The following is an 18,977-nucleotide window of genomic DNA, read 5'->3' as shown; positions in this document are numbered from 1 at the left end:
TTGGGGTGTGTGTGTGTGTGTGTGTGTGTGTGTGTGTGTGTGTGTGTGTGTGTGCGCGCGCGCACCCATGTGTGCACATGTGTGGGACCAGATTCAACAGGTGGCTTCCTTGATCACTCTCAACCTTATATTTTGTGTTTATGTGTATGCACATGTGTGTAGTGTACATGCATGTCTACATGCAACACACAGTATACATGTATTAATGTGTGGGTGTGGGTGAATTTACACATGCATGCATGTAAATATGAAGGCCAGACATTGATGTTGAGTATCTTTCACTAAGAGCTCTAGGGCCTGCCTGTCATGGCTGATACCCTTCCACTATCACTGGAGTTACAAACTGCAAAATCATAGCCACATTTTTAGGACGTATTTTTCCAAAACTGGGTTGGACACCTGATCCTTTTAGTGAAAGGACCCAGGGACTTCTTTCTTCTGCTGTCCCTGTCCCTCTACTCTTCCTCCCCAGGGGTGTTACCAAGACAAAAACATTACCCATAAACCCCACATTCCCCAGGTGGAGGATGGCTGCCAGCAGCTTGCTGATGTCCCAGTTCTCCGAGTCTGAGAACTGGAGGATCTTCATGGCCGAGCGAACGTGTGCGTAGTCCTTGGCATCACTGAGCCCCTCATAGGAGGTGCAGTTTCCCTGCAGGAACAGGACCCCAGTTCAGAGAGACACCCCAGATCTCATCCCCCTCCAACCAGGAGCCAGCAAGGCCAAGAGGACTCAAGAACTTAGTTAAAGGTCCCGGAAAAGTCACCGTCTAAGCCCTGGGTGGACCCTGAAAGGCAACATCCATGTATTCGAGCTGAGGAAACAAATGACGGGATTTCCAAAGGCTAATCCACATGGAGATGCTCAAGGGAGACACTTGGCACCCGTCATTTGATTTCAGACTATTGAAAACGGACCTCAAGAAACTAGAATGTCTCCAGGAATTTCCTTCTAGGAGAAGGCCTAGTGGCAGCCAGAGGGAGAGACGGTCTCCCAGGAAGAGATTTCCCACAGTTTTAACATCTTGTCACACTACCTCTCAGAAGGACTGAAACCAAGACAAGGCTGCTTAGTTATGCATAGCTCTTGCCTTCCATTGAAACCTGTATTTCCTGCCAGGACCCCAAGTACAGACTGGCCTGGAGGATGCTGCTTTGTCCATGGTCTCTTGTCTGTTGGATTAGCTCGTTGAAGGTAAGTGGCTAAGACCAGCTTGTTAGAACTGCCTGGGCCTAGGCTCTGACCCCGACAGCCAGCTCTGATGGCACTCAGCCAAAGCATACCTGGGCTTTGCCGCAGCACTGAATGACCGTGAGTGAGTCCCCTCTCTGGGCTTCTACTTGTCATCCATTCATCTTGAGCCTGCCTGGCTTGTCTCTGGGGAATACTGTGAGTTCATTCTCACAGGAAGCACTTCTCATGACTGACTACCTATCAAGACCTATGCTCCTTGCTAGGAGTTATGAACTAATGACCTGTGGTTCTTCACAGCTACTGTATATCTAAGAAGGTAAGAGGCCAGTGACCCTTAACTATTACCAGTGCTAAGACCAAAGAGACCAAAGCTAGCCCTACTGGGAGATAGGGAGAGGTCCCCCACAGAAAGTGTCTAAGCTGGGCAAAGGTTGGTGAGACAGAGGTGGGAGGTGGGATCCAAGGATTACTGCAAGAAAGGTCAGGTGTTTGACAAGTAGGAAGCTATGTCAAAGATTTTGAACTTAAAGTGATTAATTGCTACCAGAGGGTTTGCTCTGTGAGATGATTGATAGACCAGAGGATAAAGCTGGTCACAGGGACAACCCAAAAGAAAACTACTGCCACATTCTACGAAAGGACTGGTGAAGACTTTGAGGTAGTGACCACACGTAATATAGGAAACTGATCCATGGGTAGAATATGTCACCCCCTTATTAACTAATGCAAGCCCATATCTGCTTGAATTTCACTGTCCTGGATGGGAGAGATGAGGGAGAGCAAGGCTCGTGTTCTGAGAGCTTGGAGTCTGTTTGAACCGACAAGGATGGATTCAAGAGTCTATGGATAACCATTTGTCACCCACTGTGCTGGGAGACTCTTGTAAGCCTGGAGGGATTTAGAAGAAGATAGTGTAAGTGGAAAAGAACCAGAACCTTAGCTTGGGGCTCCAGGATTACAAGGAGCAGAAGGGAAAAAAGCAGGCCATAAAGGTGGTCAGAAAATCACTTCCAAACAGGAAGGAAGGAGACCTAACAGTCATCAGGGCCCAGCTAGAGAAGTTTCCCAGCAGCGGAGACTGAGCTGAGCTTTGACTTTATGCCAGCCCTTTCTTTCCTCCCTTTGTTTCCGAGGAGCAAGTTGGGAAGGGGAAGGAGGGGGCTCACCATGGTCAGGTAGTGGTACTCAGAGGGCATGCCCAGACCCAGCATGTTCTTCTCTTCCAGGCTCATCCCCATCAGCATGCAGTAGAAAATATGGTAGTTACGTTCCTCCGCAGCCTGGGAGAAAAGGCATCGGAAGAGACATGTGAGTAAGACCCTCAGAACTTCTCCAGTTTCAGCTCGAAGAACTCCCAGCCACGTGTGGCTGTGGCATTTACCCAAGAACCAGCCTGTACCCCTAGGTTGCCTATGTTCCAAGAAGCAGAGGATTCTGGGTACCATGAACCAAGAGGTTAGTCTGATCTTAGGTTCATCCTGACCTCACTTCCTAGCCCAGAAAGCCATACCGAGCTCTGCAACTCATTGTCTCATGGAATTTATAGTCACTCAGTGTGGCCATGGGCTTGTGTAGACACGGGGTTTGTAAATACTATTTATAACCACATCCTCACTGTGAAAACTCAGACTGTCTTCAGCATGCAGTGTCTCAAGGTAGGCTTTCTTTCCACCATGTCCCTCCACCTCCTCAAAATCTCTGCTTTCCCCTCTACAGAAGCCCTTTAGAGTTTGTGTTTCTTCTAGACCTTAAATTCACTTATATAATGTACCTATAGTTATGGTTTGGTTTATGAGTGTGTTCTTGTGTGTTCAAGTATGCATGTACAAGCATAAATGTGGAGAGCATACGATAATCTTGGATGTGATTCCTGGGAATCTACCTTGCTTTTTGAGACAGGGTCTTTCACTGGCCTAGAACCAGAAGAGTAGGCCAGGCTGACCAACAGCAAACTCCAAGGATCCTCCTGCCTGTGCCTCCTGAGTCCTGGGTCATGGCCCTCTATACTGTTCTCCAGGTCCCTCTGCTGCTACTCCCAAAGCACCCGGACTTAGACAGGCCTCAAAGTTAATTCCAGTGGAGATGAGGCACAGTAGACACCAAAGAATTTTTAAAAAATTACATGGATGGACAGAGAATTAGAAGTTCAAAGTCACCTGTAGCTACATAGCAAGTTAAAAAAAAAAAAAGGCATGTGAGGGCTAGGGAGATGGCTCAGGTGGCAAAGTATTTGCCATGCAAGCACAAGGACGTGAGTTCAAATCCCCACTATTCAGGTAAAAGGCTGAATATGGTGGCATACACCTGTAATCCTAGTGCTGGGGAGACAGAAACTGGATCCCTCGGGCTTGCTAGCCCAGCTAGTCTTGTTGAATCAGCGAGTTCAAGACCTCGTATCCAATAGTAAGATGGAGAGTGATTAAGGAACACACCCAACATTGGCTGCCAGCTGTCACACAAATGTGCACACGTGTACCTGCACACACACAAACATGCATACACGTATACAACACACATGCATATATACACGTTGTATGGACAAGAAATTCAAAGCTGAAGAAAATTCGATCATTCCCTTTGCAACAATACCGAGAAGCACATGGAGTCTGGGAGGGGACAGAGGCAGGAGGATGACAGTGAGGAAGTGTGGGGGTGGGGACGGGAGGGTCAGAGGCATAGTCTTACCTGCCGGCAGACCCTCGACTTTTCCAGGAGGAAGTGCTCAATGCTTGCCCCCTCGATCACCCCGCTAGAGTTGAAGTGGATGTCGATGTACTTCCCGAAGCGGCTGGAGTTGTCATTGCGGATGGTCTTGGCATTGCCAAAGGCTGAGGGTAAAAGGGAGAGTTCACAGCAGGAGCAGAAGGGAGAAATTTCCATTAAACAAATAATTTCCCCTAAATAAAGGGTCATCTGGGTAGGTTCTCAGGGGAGGTGGATGAAAGGTCTGGGGTCTGGGATCAAGACTGAGGTGTTTATTCTTTCAGGTGGTTATTCATTGGAAGAGTTATTAGTGTTTTGGACAGATAGACGGACAGACAGCGTGACCAACACTGTAGATTGACCACATGTCTAAAGCTGAGGAGAGTTCAGGTCCATGTGGCAGAGTCCAGGTCCCTTCTTATAGGTCTCAGAGGAAGGGGGAGGTTTCCTGCTATGTAGTTGAGGAGTAGCCTGTATTTGGGGGAGGAGTGAGGGTGAGGGGTAAGTGAAGAAGAGGAGCATCTCTATTTGAGGTGCACCCATCGCACCAGTAGCCGCCCTGGGCTCTATGGCCCTAAGTTGGTAAACTCCCTTGGGAAGTTGATAATGGAATCAGGCATCTGGGAGTCGGTTAGGAAGTCAGACTCACAGCCAGGCTGTTGATAGGAGTGTTTTGTTTCCAGCAGCGTGAGAAATGGGCTGTCTCAGGCAAACATGGCTTGAAAGCCCCTAGTCTAAAACCTGACAGTGGAGAGCCTGCAGTTGAAGGTGAGGAAGGTTGTCCTGGTAGCCGTGGTAGGGAAGAGACAGCCCAGGAAAGCTAGCTGGTTAGAAGACGGGGCCCCTGGAGAGTAGGAATCTGACCTGAGATTCCCAGGCTGGCCAAAACAGTGGGTAGGCTACAGGACTTATGGCTGGGAATGCTAGACTCAGAGTTTGAGATTGCCTTAAGGAGGCAGGGAGGCTTCTGAAAGCCAGCAGAACCACCTGCATCTCAAGTGGTCAGCCCAAACAATAATAATAATAATAATAATAATAATAATAATAATAATAATAATAATAATAATAATAAAAAATATATATATGTGTGTGTATAAAACTAAATACTCAGCATGTTGCATTTATACATGCACATACACATACACACACACACACACACACACACACACACACAGAGGGGATGAGGCTGGAGAGATAGTTCAGCATTTCAAAACACTGGCTGTTTTTTTCAGAGGACCTGAGTTTGATTCCCATCACCCACATGGGACTTAAAAAACTGTCTGTAAGTCTAGCTTCCAGGAATCTAGCATCCTCTTCTGCATGAATGTGACTGGTACACAGGCATTCATGAAGGCAAGTCACTCATACACATAAAATAAAAACAAACAATAAAAGTGGAAGAGATCAGGAATTTGAAGGGACACAGGAGAAATCTGAGGAGGGAGAAGAGGAGGGTGGAAATGTGGCTACGGTATTCATAAAGAAATTCTGGGGGGGGGATGCCTTGTGTGATGAGACAGCTATGGAATGGGAAACGTGATTGACAAGGGCTGACTCCACCTCAGAAAGAGCAGATGGCTATGGGAGGAGGCATGTGGGTTGTAGCAATGGACGCAAAGTATCTTTCATAGAGCTTTACTACAGAGTTCTCAGTGGCCCACGGAAGTGTGAAAGCTTTCAGAATGAAAATGGCATCATTCATGTCAAACCTTTAGCAGTCACAGTGACAATAAAGCAGGAATACTGGAGGGTTCTCATGCATGTGTGGCATGATGGGTTGGCAGAAACAGGAGGGTCCCCGGGGCTTGCTGACCAGCGAGTGTAACCAGCCGGTGACCTTCAGATTCAGTGCGAGACCCCCTATCAGAAATCAAGGTGGGGCTGGAGGGATGGCTCAGCAGTTAAGAGCCTGGCTGCGTGAGGACTAGAGCTTGGTTTCTAGCACTCGTCGTTGGCTCACAACACCAAGCCCGCTTGGTGAAGTTCCAAGTCAGCGTCTCAAGCAAAAGGTGGAATGCACCTAAGGTTAACGTCTAACCTCACATGCTTATCCACACATGTGCATGTGCCCATCTGCACACACATGTTCACACACCCGTAAGATAAGTAAAATAACAGCACAGACATAAGAGAAAGAGATGAACTGTTCAGCAGCTGCTGTACTTGAGGCCAAGGTAACATGCGCCTCGACCAGGGGCGACAGCCAAGGGTGGGGGACCCAACACAACTCTAAGGAGGAGTCTGGCCAGCAGCTCACTGCAGGGTCTCTCACTGTACTCAGTAAGGCAGTGACCACAAGCACTAACTCTGATGCAAGGCATCCAGCCTGACCTCCCCTGGCCCGATTCTTGGTCCCCTCTTCCCTTCTCGAAGGATCCAGTTAGCATCTGAGCCTGAATCCTTGCTCTGTCTGCTCCTGCTGTTTCTTCCTTGTCTCTTCAAGGGTCCCCCATTGCAGCCTTAACCACATGTGGCCCAGAAACGACTTCTCAAAAACATAGACGTTTCCCAAACTGGTTTGATTTTGGAACCCTATTTTTCTTGTCTATTTTTTTTGGTTTTCTGAGACAGGGTTTCTCCATGTAACCCTGGCTGTCCTGGAGCTCTCTCTGTAGACCAGGCTGGCCTTGTACTCACAGAGATCTGCCCATCTCTGCCTCCTGAGTGTTGGGATTAAAAGGATGCACATCAACCAACAGATTGGGAAAAGATCTTTACCAATCCTACAACAGATAGAGGCCTTATATCCAAAATATACAAAGAACTCAAAAAGTTAGACCGCAGGGAGACAAATAACCCTATTAAAAAATGGGGTTCAGAGCTAAACAAAGAATTCACAGCTGAGGAATGCCGAATGGCTGAGAAACACCTAAAGAAATGTTCAACATCTTTAGTCATCAGGGAAATGCAAATCAAAACAACCCTGAGATTTCACCTCACACCAGTGAGAATGGCTAAGATCAAAAACTCAGGTGACAGCAAATGCTGGCGAGGATGCGGAGAAGGAGGAACACTCCTCCAGTGTTGGTGGGGTTGCAGACTGGTACAACCATTCTGGAAATCAGTCTGGAGGTTTCTCAGAAAATTGGACATTGAACTGCCTGAGGATCCAGCTATACCCCTCTTGGGCATATAAAACCAAAAGATGCCCCAACATATAAAAAAAAAGACACGTGCTCCACTATGTTCATCGCAGCCTTATTTATAATAGCCAGAAGCTGGAAAGAACCCAGATGCCCTTCAACAGAGGAATGGATACAGAAAATGTGGTACATCTACACAATGGAATATTACTCAACGGGTTTATGAAATTCGTAGGCAAATGGTTGGAACTGGAAAATATCATCCTGAGTGAGCTAACCCAATCACAGAAAGACATACATGGTATGCACTCACTGATAAGTGGCTATTAGCCCAAATGCTTGAATTACCTAGATGCCTAGAACAAATGAAACTCAAGACGGATGATCAAAATGTGAAGGCTTCACCTTCTTTAAAAGGGGGAACAAGAATACCCTTGGCAGGGAAGAGAGGGCAAAAGATTAAAACAGAGACTGAAGGAACACCCATTCAGAGCCTGCCCCACATGTGGCCCATACAGAGCCACCCAATTAGATAAGATGGATGAAGCAAAGAAGTGCAGACCGACAGGACCCGGATGTAGATCGATCCTGAGAGACACAGCCAGAATACAGCAAATACAGAGGCGAATGCCAGCAGCAAACCACTGAACTGAGAACGGGACCCCCGTTGAAGGAATCAGAGAAAGAACTGAAGAGCTTGAAGGGCTTGAGACCCCATATGTACAACAATGCCAAACCAGAGCTTCCAGGGACTAAGCCACTACCTAAAGACTATACATGGACTGACCCTGGACTCTGACCTCATAGGTAGCAATGAATATCCTAGTAAGAGCACCAGTGGAAGGGAAGCCCTGGGTCCTGCTAAGACTGAACCCCCAGTGAACTAGACTGTCGGGGGGAGGCAATGGGGGGAGGGTTGGGAGGGGAACACCCATAAGGAAGGGGGGAGGGAAGGGATGTTTGCCCGAAACCGGAAAGGGAATAACACTCAAATGTACATAAGAAATACTCAAGTTAATAAAAAAAAAAAAAAAAAGGATGCACATCCACTGCCTGACTTGGAACCCTGTTTTTAAAGGAATACTGTGGGGTTTTCCCCTTTTGGTGCGTGCGTGCATGTGTATATGCACGCATGCATGTGTGTGTGTGTGTGTGTGTGTGTGTGTGTGTGTGTGTGTGTGTATGTATGAAGACCAGAAATCAACCTCAGGTGCCACTCTTCATCCACATTGTGTTTTTGAGACAGGGTATCAAACTGAGATCTGACGCTCACCAGTTAAGGCTGGGCTGGCTGCCATTGAGCCCCAGATCTACCTGTCTCTGCTTCTCCTGTGTTAGGATTACAAGAGCCACCATGCCTGGATTTTCCATAGGGGTTGAGTTTAGGTCCACACACTTATACGATAGGCATTTTCCCAATTAAGCTATCTCTACAGCTCTCCCTTCATGCTGCCTGGGGACCACACACTCCTGTTCACCCCACCCTTGTCTGAAGGTCATGACTTGTGTCATGGCTACCCATGGAAACCATGTGTGGGGAAGTCCAAGTCCTCAGGATCACAGCTTACCTTCCAGGATGGGGTTGGCCTCCAGGACCTGCTGCTCGATCCACGAGTGCTGGCCGCTGACTGTGGCCAGAAACTGAAGGATGAGCTTGGTGGTCTCAGTCTTCCCAGCACCAGACTCACCACTGCCAGAGAGTGCCAGAAAAGGAGGCCTCAGACAGAGACTTACCACTACCTAGAGCCTCTCCACTCTCTATAAATGGCCTCCATGCCCTCCACTTTCACCCATCCTGTCCCCTGGGCCATGCTGACAGGGACACGCTTTCCCTGTGAAGAAACTCCATACTTTGCCTTTGCCTTGAAGTCCCCTGAGCATCTCAGACTATCTATGACACAGACACATGTGTTCCAGAATAACTATAATGTAGCTCAGTACATTTGTAAAAGACAATGTCAAAAAATTGAACATCCCTGGCATAAATTATTGCATTATCTTTTCTTTCCTTCGAGACTAAAAGACCCTTGGCACACTCTGATCTGGGTTATTCCAGGGCTACCTGGCAGAACAAGTAAGGTGACTCAGTGTCCTTCTGATGAAAGTGTGGCTCCCAGGCCAGTGTTATCTGTACCCAGACAGAAATCTAGGAGCCCAGGTTCCCTTAGCTACACCCAATCAGAATTCCAGTAACCCGGGATGTTTACTATTGACTGTCAGCCTGGCAGGCTCTCGAATCACCAAAGAGCCAAGCCTCTGGTATGGTGTGTCTGTGAGATTATCTAGATTAGGTTACTCCAAGTGGAAAGACACACCCTAAATATGGTTGGCACATTTCCACAGGCTGGGGTTCTGGACAGAATAAAAAGGAACAGTCAAGCTTAGCGCCATCGTTCATCTCTCTGCTTCCAGACTGATGATGCAGTGTGAGCAGCTGCCTCATACCCTGCCTTCCCCACCACGAAGAACCTGCAAGTCCTTTCCCTGTTCACTGCTCTGTTGGGCACCTGCTGCAGCCGACACCTGCAGCAGGACTCTCGGGACTTGCTTACTGTCCTGGACAGCCAGCTGCTATGTGGCTTCAATAGTCACTCCAAGGTCAAGTTTGAGCTGGGCACGTTGCATACTTTGAGTTTTTGTACTCAGGAGGCAGAAAGGCCAATCTCCACGAGTTTCAGGCCAGCCTGTTCTACAGAGCAAGTTCCAAACCAGCCAGCGCTGTGAGAGACATAGCTCTCCAAAACGCAGGAAGATCCAGTCCCAAAATGAAACCAAAATAAACAACACCAAAATTGAATCAAAAAGGAGAAGAGGAAGAGGAAGAAGAGGAAAAAGAGGAAGAAAAGGAGGAGGAGGAGAAAGAGGAGGAAGAGGAGGAAGAGGAAGAGGAGGAGGAGGAGGAAGAAGAGGAGAAGGAGGAGGAGGAGGAGGAGGAAGAGGAGGAGGAGGAGGAGGAGGAGGAAGAAGAGGAGGAGGAGGAGGAGAAGGAGGAGGAGGAGGAAGGGGAGGAGGGGGGAGGATGAGAGGAGGAGGAGGCTAAGAGGAGAGGGAGGAGGAGGAGGAAGAGGAAGAGGAGGAGGAAGAGGAGGAGGAGGAGGAGGAAGAAGAGGAGGAGGAGGAGGAGGAGGAAGAGGAGGAGGAGGAAGAAGAGGATGAGGAAGGAGGGGAGGAGAGGAAGGAGGAGGGAGAGGAAGAGGAGGAGGAGGAGGAGGAGGAGGAGGAGGAGGAGGAGGAGGAGGTTTCTTTCTGGGATCCTCTGGGGCAGTTGTTGACCATGTGCCCTAGGAATGGCGTCTGAGCCTCACCTGATGATACAGCACTGGTCCCTCTTGTTCTTCTTCATGTTGAAGTAGCAGCTGTTGGCAATGGCAAAGACATGGGGAGGCAGCTCGCCCATGTGGCGGCTGTAGTAGATTTGTACCTGCTCCAGGGTGTACAGGGGTAGCATCTGGAATGGGTTCACCGCCACCAGGATGGAACCCGTGTAGGTCTGGGAAAGAGAGCAGGTAAGTAGCACCTGCCAGTCCAGGGACAGAACTGCTGGGCTGGGCCTCGGCCTTGGCTGCAGCAGTTCCATAGCTGCTCTCCACTCCCCAGCTTCTTCCTCAGGGAAGACGGAGCATCCGCTAGGACCATGAGTTCCTGAAGGCAGGAGTTATTGGGTACCTAATGTGTGCCTGGCACTGTGCTATCTCTCTGTACTAGCTGCCAATCACCCAGAGTATGATATCCCAGCAGTCTCACATAGCCCAGGCTAGTCTTGACCTCACATAGCTGGGAATGACCTTGACTTTCTAATGCTCCTGACACTATGTCCCTAGTGCTGAGATTAGAGCTGCACATGACACGTGCCCAGTTTATATGGTTGGGGATCAAACCCAGGGCTTCCTGCACTCTAGGCGAACATCAACTAAGCCCCATCTCCAGTCTCGCTTCTGCCTCTTTGGATTTGCAACAGAGGCTGAGAAAGCTGGAGCACCTGGGCCAAATCACTGAGGAACGATAAAGGGAGCAGTGGCAAACCCCAGACCCCTCAGCTTCCCCGAGGACACAGCACCGGTGAACTCACATAGATCTTGTGCTGCTGGTATCGGATCAGGAGGTTGTGTACCACACCGGCCTCATTCAGGTCCCCTAGGCGAATCATGTCATCCACTCCTTGGGCTGAGTTGGGGTGCATAGGCCTGAGGGTGCTGAGGTCTTCAGTAGAGATCCAGTGTTCCTGTAATGACAGGCACAAATCTCTACCTAGGCCTGCCCTCTGCACCCTTCTGTTCCACATTCTCAGGGCTGAGATGCCTCTCTAGCCAGGTATCCTGTGACAAAGTCAGATCCGTCTATGGCTTTGCATCTGTCTAAGGGACTGGGGTCTGTGTGGAGGTGCGGCTGGAATAAGCTTCAGAGAGGCACGTGAGAGCCAGCAACTGGGAGTTTGCAGAGACCTTGTGAATCCTTTGGAGCGGAATGGTGTAAGTAATAGCAGTTTTAAAATTCCACAGAACTGTTTAAGTAGAAGGAATACTGTTGGGGTTTAATTTAGCTCAGTGGTAGAGCGCTTGCCTAGGAAGCTGGGGCCCTGGATTTAAGCTCCCGAAAAAAGAACCAAAAAAAAAAAAAGAAGGAATACTGTTGGTGATGGTGGTAGGGTTTTTTTTTTTTTTTGAGACATGGTTTCTCTGTGTAGCCTTGGCTGCCCTGGAACTCACACCATAGACCAGGCTGGCTTCAGACACATAGTGATCTGCCTGCCTCCCATGTACTGGGATTAAAGGCATGCACCCCACCACCTGGCTATTGTTATTTCATAGACTTCAAGTCCTTGGTGGTCCTAGGCTCAGTCAGAACCTTCACTTTGTAGATCAGTATCTGTATGTGACTCTCCCTAGATCCCTGGGGGACAGGGAGGTTGGCCTGAGGAAGAGTTAGTGACCAGCTGGATGCTTGCCCCCTCACTGTCCTTGGCTGTCCCTGTCTTATACTCAGATAGATTAGTTTCTAACCCATCTGCTCTGAACTGTCCACTTCTAACCTGGACACTTTTGTCCCTTCTGCCTCCCCGTCCATGCACCTTTCTCACCAAGCTGTCCCTCCTGCCGAAGACCCCTCTGCACGTCAGCCTTTGGACCTCTACTCTCCCTGCCTCATCCCATCTCCTCAACACCCCCCCCCACTAGTTCTCAACTGCTAGTCTCAAAAGTTTATTAAGGCAAACACATCCTTTCATCAAGGCAGGACCCGCTGTACTCTATCCTGCCCAGGGGGATAAATGGATTTCCTTGATGGTATGGGTGAGCGAGTGCCTGAGCCCCATAGAGAGGAACCCCAATACCAACCTTGCCCTCGTCATCCTCAATCAAAGTCTTCCCCAGTTTTGTTTCTTTGACAATGCCTCCAATGGCCACACCAGTCTTGTTGCTGGAGGGAGGGTCCAGCCACACATGGTCACCCTAGAAAGCAGGGAAGAGACAAGGGGCTGAGTCTTCCTCTTCTTTCCCTTTCCCGCTTCGGACTTACCTGTCTTGGCGGCTGTCACCTGCAACCTCAAGCTCCCAGGTGTCAGTGTCAGGAGTTCTCTCTCTCTCTCTCTCTCTCTCTCTCTCTCTCTCTCTCTCTCTCTCTCTCTCTCTCTCTCCTCTCCCTCATCTGTCCTCACGTGACCCCTCACTGCCAATCAAGCTTCCCTGCGTCTAGACCAATGACTTTAGCAGGGCCAGCGCTTGATCGACCCCAGTGCAACTCTTACTAACAGGAAAAAAAAAGTCAAAGGAAATAAATAACATCCAGACTCAGTTCCCTTCATGGACGGCAGTGAGGTGAGAGGGTTGAGAACAGACTGCTTCTCGCACTTGGAAATGGAGCACTGGGGAGATGACCTCAATCCCTGGCATCCCCTCTTTTAAAAATGCTGGCCATGATGGTATATGCTTGCAATCCCTGTGCTAGGGAAGTAGAGGCAGGAGGATGTGCAGTTGAGAAATCCCTTTGGCTGGGATAATGTGGTTTTTGGCCTAGTCTATCAGATCACCTTGGCCCCATCACCACCATCGATCACCACAGAAACCTCCTTCTGATTTAAGAAAACTCAATGCAATGCAACAGAAGTGATAATAGAGGGGCCAACATAGGAAGGTGTTGTGTGTTCATGTCTCTCTGTGCTCTGGGCAAAGGTTTGTGTGTGGGTGTGTGGGTGTGTGGGTGTGTGGGTGTGTGGGTGTGTGCACGCATGCGTGCACGCGTTCGTGCACGCGTTCGTGCACGCGTTCGTGCACGCGTTCGTGCACGCGTTCGTGCACATACGTGTGCACACGTGAAATTATGTGGAAACCAGGGATCAATGTCATATGTCTTCCTCAGTTGATTTCTATCCTATTTATTTTATCTGAGATAGGGTCTCCAATTGAATCTGGGGCTTACTGGTTTTGATGGGCTAGCTAGCCAGCCAGCTCGAGGGATTGTCTTACTTCTGCTTTCCAAGGGCCGGGCTTACAGTCACAGCACTGTACCTGGTCTCTGGGCTTTGGAACTCATGTCCTCAAGTTTCTTCAGCAAGCACTTTGCCAATTGAGCCATTTGCCTATCCCTGCTTGGGAAGATGCTGATTGTGACAGGGAGGAAATGAGCAGCAAAGAAGGAAGAGACAGCTGTTGTGGGCAGGTGCTAGAGGATTGGCTGTTATGAGCAGGTGCTAGAGGACAGGCTGTTGTGGGCAGGTGCTAGAGGACAAGCTGTTGTGGGCAGGTGCTAGAGGACAGGCTGTTGTAGGCAGGTGCTAGAGGACAGGCTGTTGTGGGCAGGTGCTAGAGGACAGGCTGTTGTGAGCAGGTGCTAGAGGACAGGCTGTTGTGAGCAGGTGCTAGAGGACAGGCTGTTGTAGGCAGGTGCTAGAGGACAGGCTGTTGTGGGCAGGTGCTAGAGGTCCAGTTGTTATGGGCAGGTGCTAGAGAACCAGATGTTATGAGCAGGTGTTAGAGAACCAGACATTGTGAGCAGGTGTTTTGATACAATTTATAAAATGTACTGAAGTGCAGGTCAGAGGCAAAAGAGCTTAGGAGACAAGCAAGATGAACAAGACAGGAGCCGCCAGAGCTCAGAAAGGAAAGGGATGCAGAGAGATGGCTCGGCAGTTAACAGCACTGGCTGCTCTTGTAGATGGACAGGGTTTTGTTTCCAGAACCCACATGAGGCTCACATCTATCTGTAACTCCAGTTCCGGGGATCTAATACCTTCTTCTGTCAGGCATGTGGTGCACATACACATATGTGAGGATTCACACACAAAATAAATAAGTCTTTTTTTAAAGCCAATCATACAAAGACAAATAGCAAATGACTCTGTCTGAAATATGTGAGCGAGTCAAAATAATAGAAACAAAAAAAAAATGAAAGTTTTTAAGGACTAGAAGAGAAGCAATTCATGTTCAACGGGCTTAGAGTCTGTATATTTTAGAGATCTGATACCCAACAATGAAGATGCTTAGCAAAATGGTTACAGTGTGAAGTTTAATGTTATACATCTTAGTATATGTGGAAAAAGTAAAGGAAAACAAATGTGTGTGCATGAGTGGTGTTCGTTTGATCAGTACAGACATTTTTGAAGAGTCACTGTTATCCCCATAAGCTTCCTAAAAACAAACAACTCAACTCAAGGGGAATGTCAGCAAACAGCAAAAAGTAAAAATAGTCTTAACCATGACGCATCACTGTGATGGTCCAACGATCCCGGGGACAAAGTGAAGATCCTAAGTGAAGTTCAAAAGAGAAACAAAATTCACACGAGAGATCAAGAGTTGGGAGACAGATGGAACTTCAGAACAGCAGGGCTAGAGGGTAGAAGACAACAGGAAGTGACCTCACAAATTCTCAGGGAAAGTTATACTCCAGTGACCTCACGTGCATATATGCTATCAGAACACAGGAGTTGTTCAGAAGATGTAACCTTCCTCAGAAAGCTATCACAGGGCATACTAAGTCAAAACAAACAAACAAACAAACAAAGTAAACTAAGAAAAAAAGATTTTGATCTGGGAGCAGAGAAAAATGGATTCCGATGCATGGTTCACCTTCTCTTTTTTATTTATTCTGAGACCTCAGCCCAAGGAATGGTGCCACCCACATTCAGTTAGCCCAGTCTAGAAACTTTCTCAAAGACACAGGCCTGTTCCTAGATTCTAAATTATCCCAGTTGTTTTCCGTCAACCTGACATAAACGTGTTACCCAGGAAGAGAGAGCCTCGCTTGAGGAATTACCTCCATTAGATTGACCCGTGGGCACACCCATGGGGCAGTTCCTTGATTACTGATTGATGTGGGAGGGCTCAGCCCACTGTGCCAAGTGGTCCTGGGTCGGGTTGTATAAGAAAGCAAGCTAAGCAGGGATGGGGAACAAGCCAGTCAGTAGCATTTCTCCCCAGCCCCTGCTTCAATTCCTGCCTCTGTGCTCCTGACTTGAGCTCTCTGTCATGTCTTTCTTCCCTTGATGTAACCTGTAAGCTGTAAGCCAAATAAACCCTTTCCTCCCAACAAACTAAAATATAGATCCTGTCAAGTCGACAAGCAGTATTAACCATCATACAGACAATGGACAATTGAAAAACATAGCAAAGGAACATCTCTCACACACAAGCTTAGGTAATGTAAGAACGACTAAAAAATGGCCACATGCACAATGGTGGTCCCATTATACCACCTACTTATAGGAGCTGTATGTATTTCTACAGGTACACGCCATTGTGCCCACACCACAAAACTGTCTGCCAAAAATTCCTCAGAAAGCTGTGGTGAGAGTGGGTTGAGATCAATGGGTCAATAGGTCAATGGGTCAAGAGCTTCCATGTAAGCATGAGGACTAGGGTTCAGGTCCCCAGAACCTCCATAAAGCAGAAGGGCATGGCATCCCACCTGTAACTACAGTGCTCAAGAGTCAAGACAGGAGATCCCAGAGCAAGATGGCTAGCTAGATTAACTAAACCAACGAGCTTTCAGTTCAAGTTGGAAAGTGATGAAGAAAAACATCCAGCATCACCCTTATGTGCACATGTGTACACACACCCATGCTTGTACACTAGTCTACACATATGAACATGCTTTACACAGACATGTATACTACCTACACATATACACACAGGGGGAAAAGTGATTTGAAGTCATCTTTGGCTCCATAGAAAGTTTGAGGCCAGCCTGGGAGTCTTCTAGGATTAACCCCTTGTGGAGGATGGATAAGGACTGTAAGCATGAAAATGATGGGGCTGGCACTGGGGAAGGAGCTAAGGCCTTTCTTATGCTTAAGGAAGTCCGTAACAGAGAACACTTAAAAATGGGACATCAGGCAGCACTGTAAGTTCTCTGGAGAGGTAGAGGGGAAGTCGAAGGGAGTCACTAGATCGGTGGCTCTCAACCTTCCCAATGCTGTGGCCCTTTGATACAGTTCCTCATGTTGTGGTGACCCCCAACCATAACATTATTTTTATTGCTACTTCATCACTGTAATTTTGCTACTGTTATACATTGTAGTGAAATTGTTTGTGTTGTCCATTGGTTTTAAGCACCTCCTATCAAAGAGTCAGTGGACTCTGACAGGTCGAGAACTGCTGCACTAGCACCGTAAGCAGTCTGAGAGAACAGAGGGCTGGTCCTCTAAGCATTTTGCCTTTATAACTTGGTATGTATATGTTCATGATGTACACACACACACACACACACACACACACACACACACACACACACACCCATGCATATCCATGCATGATCCTGGGAAAGCAAGAGGACACCTCAGCTGTCATTCCTCAGGACTCATCTGTCTTGGATTTGTGTGTGTGTGTGTGTGTGTGTGTGTGTGTATGAGAGAGAGAGAGAGGAGAGAGAGTCTTACTTGACTGCAGCTCACCAGGTAGGCTAGGTTAGCTGGTCCCAGAGTCCTAGTATCAATTTCTTGCAAGGCCAGCACTTTATCACCTGAGCTGTCTGTCCTTCAAGTCCTTTCCTATTCAACTTTAGCAAATAAAATGAAACGATTGCTGCTTGATGCATAAGATGTTAGGGGGTAGTTTCCTGAGTTCAGCCATCTCAGGAACAAGTTTCACCCTGCTGACAGGATCAAAACTGAGGTCATGTTCCTAGCTCCCACAACCCAACCCCAACCCTGCTTCTTCAGATGTTTCGTGTTGGTCCGTTAGCCGTATAAAGAGGGAAGATGCTGTTAGCCCGTCACCTAACCAAGGCACACAAGTCATGCATGTGCTGCCTGTCTTGACTTAATTGACTACGTGCTTTCTTCCCACTCCCTTGTTTCATTATCACTCTAAATTCCAGGTCAGAGTCCAGGACAGAACCTAGCTACAAAAGCTGACTCAGGGACCCAGTCGTCAATGATAAGATAACTTCCTTGCTGTCAAAAGATACCTCAATGCAACAGCCCACCCCGCTCTGTGTTCCAATCCTTTAAAACTATTGTACTGTGTCCCTTTGGGGTCCGGGTCGAGATCCCAAACTGACTGCCTCCCTGCACATGCGCAGAAACTAAAGCTTTCATTTTAAGCTACTGTTTCTGAGATGAGTTTTCTTGGCTTCCACCCCCGAAACCCAACAAAAACAATGGGAGTAACACACTACAAGATCGAGAGTCCGTGCGAGCGACTGCACCGCAAGCGACTGTACCAGGCCGCAGAAACAGCGTGTTCAGTCCAAAGCAAGAAGAGTAAGGGTCTAGGATAGATAATAACCATCTTGCAGAGAAACCTACATTATCTAGAGATGAAAGAGAAGCAGGGTATTCCCAAGCAATAACAAGCGATGGGGTGTCAGCCAATGGGAACTGAAAGAAGAAAGAAGTAGAGTCTGCGGTCTGTAAGGGGAGGAATGATTGGTTTGCCACTTGGCCAATCCTCTCTAAGGAATAAGTGAGTAGCAGCCAAGCAGCCGATGGAGGCTTGCTCAAGAATTTGTGGGTATGCAGACGGTAGCAGCTTGACCATGGGTGTCAGATCCAAAGGAACCCCCAATTCCACACACTCTAAAAGGCAGCCCAAATACCCAGAAATGACCTTAACTTGGACCGTAGGAGGATTTCTGGGTTAGATAAAAGCCAGCATTCCTCAGAGCTTGTGAAACCAGTTCCTATCTGCCATTTTCCTTACTTCCAGCGCAAAGGGCATCTGGCTCCATTGGCATATCAAAGCACAAAGGCCACCAGGCTCCTGCAGTGTCACAAGTACCTGTTATACATTTCATCTGTTATACATCCTAGCCCTTCTCGCCTCTCCAGGCTTCCCCTCTCTCCAGATACAAGTTTGTCCCCTTTACAAGGCTTCTGCCTTGCTCCTGAATTCTCTCCATTCTCTCTCTCTGGTTGTCCTCTCTTCTCTCACAGATAGCCCTAGCGATGCTCAATTTACTTCTTTCTCTCTCTGCTCTGGACTCCTCCAGATGCCTCAAGCTGTGCTCTCTCTCATATCTACCATAAAAACCTTTAAATACCATGTCAGCTCTTTCCTTACTTTGTCCCTTCACGTGCACTGGCCACACCCACAGGACTTTGCGTCCTGCCACGGAGATGCTTGCATATGCATGTTCCTCGACGCTCTATCTACAGTACCTAGGACACGGAGTCAGCCTGGATGAAAACATTTGTGTTGTTTTGTTTGTAGCTTTTCTCTCAGTCAGACAAGGGCTCCTGGACTTCCCCCTTCCCCTTTGTACCATTTAGCCAGCTGACTGACACTGTGAAGTTAGTCCCCACCAATGGGGTAAGCTGCAGTCACCATCTAGGTTAGGGATAAAAGGCAGCAGCCATTTTGGCCGGTAACGTTCATCCTGTATGCTCCTTTATGAGACAAGGGACTGTTCTTTCTCAACAGTTGGGGGCTCTCTAGGATCTCAAATTCATACCCAAGAGTGTCTGGATCCCTTACTTGGGGGAGGGCGGAATACTCCACTCCTGTTACAGTCCTCCCCCACCCCTAGGGTCTAGGGTAAAGAACACTCTTTTGAATCAATAAGGA

General features: G+C 48.1%; 1 protein-coding gene across 1 annotated transcript in view; it reads right to left on the bottom strand.

Moving 5' to 3' along the window:
• Myo7b (myosin VIIB) overlaps window positions 1–18,977 on the bottom strand; it is a 64,223-nt gene that overhangs the window by 43,365 nt on the left and 1,881 nt on the right. The window contains exons 2-8 of the mRNA XM_032885357.1: window positions 12,315–12,428; window positions 11,051–11,203; window positions 10,287–10,471; window positions 8,550–8,671; window positions 3,881–4,023; window positions 2,362–2,475; window positions 499–652 (exon numbers count right to left, since the gene is read on the bottom strand). Coding sequence (XP_032741248.1) covers window positions 499–652; window positions 2,362–2,475; window positions 3,881–4,023; window positions 8,550–8,671; window positions 10,287–10,471; window positions 11,051–11,203; window positions 12,315–12,428 — 985 coding nt within the window. The remainder of the gene's footprint in view (window positions 1–498; window positions 653–2,361; window positions 2,476–3,880; window positions 4,024–8,549; window positions 8,672–10,286; window positions 10,472–11,050; window positions 11,204–12,314; window positions 12,429–18,977) is intronic.

Source organism: Rattus rattus, chromosome 15 (assembly GCF_011064425.1).
Source record: "Rattus rattus isolate New Zealand chromosome 15, Rrattus_CSIRO_v1, whole genome shotgun sequence".
Classification (NCBI taxonomy): Eukaryota; Metazoa; Chordata; class Mammalia; order Rodentia; family Muridae; genus Rattus; species Rattus rattus.
The sequence above is the reverse complement of the archived record's forward strand: the minus strand, read 5'-3'. Positions and strand labels throughout refer to the sequence as shown.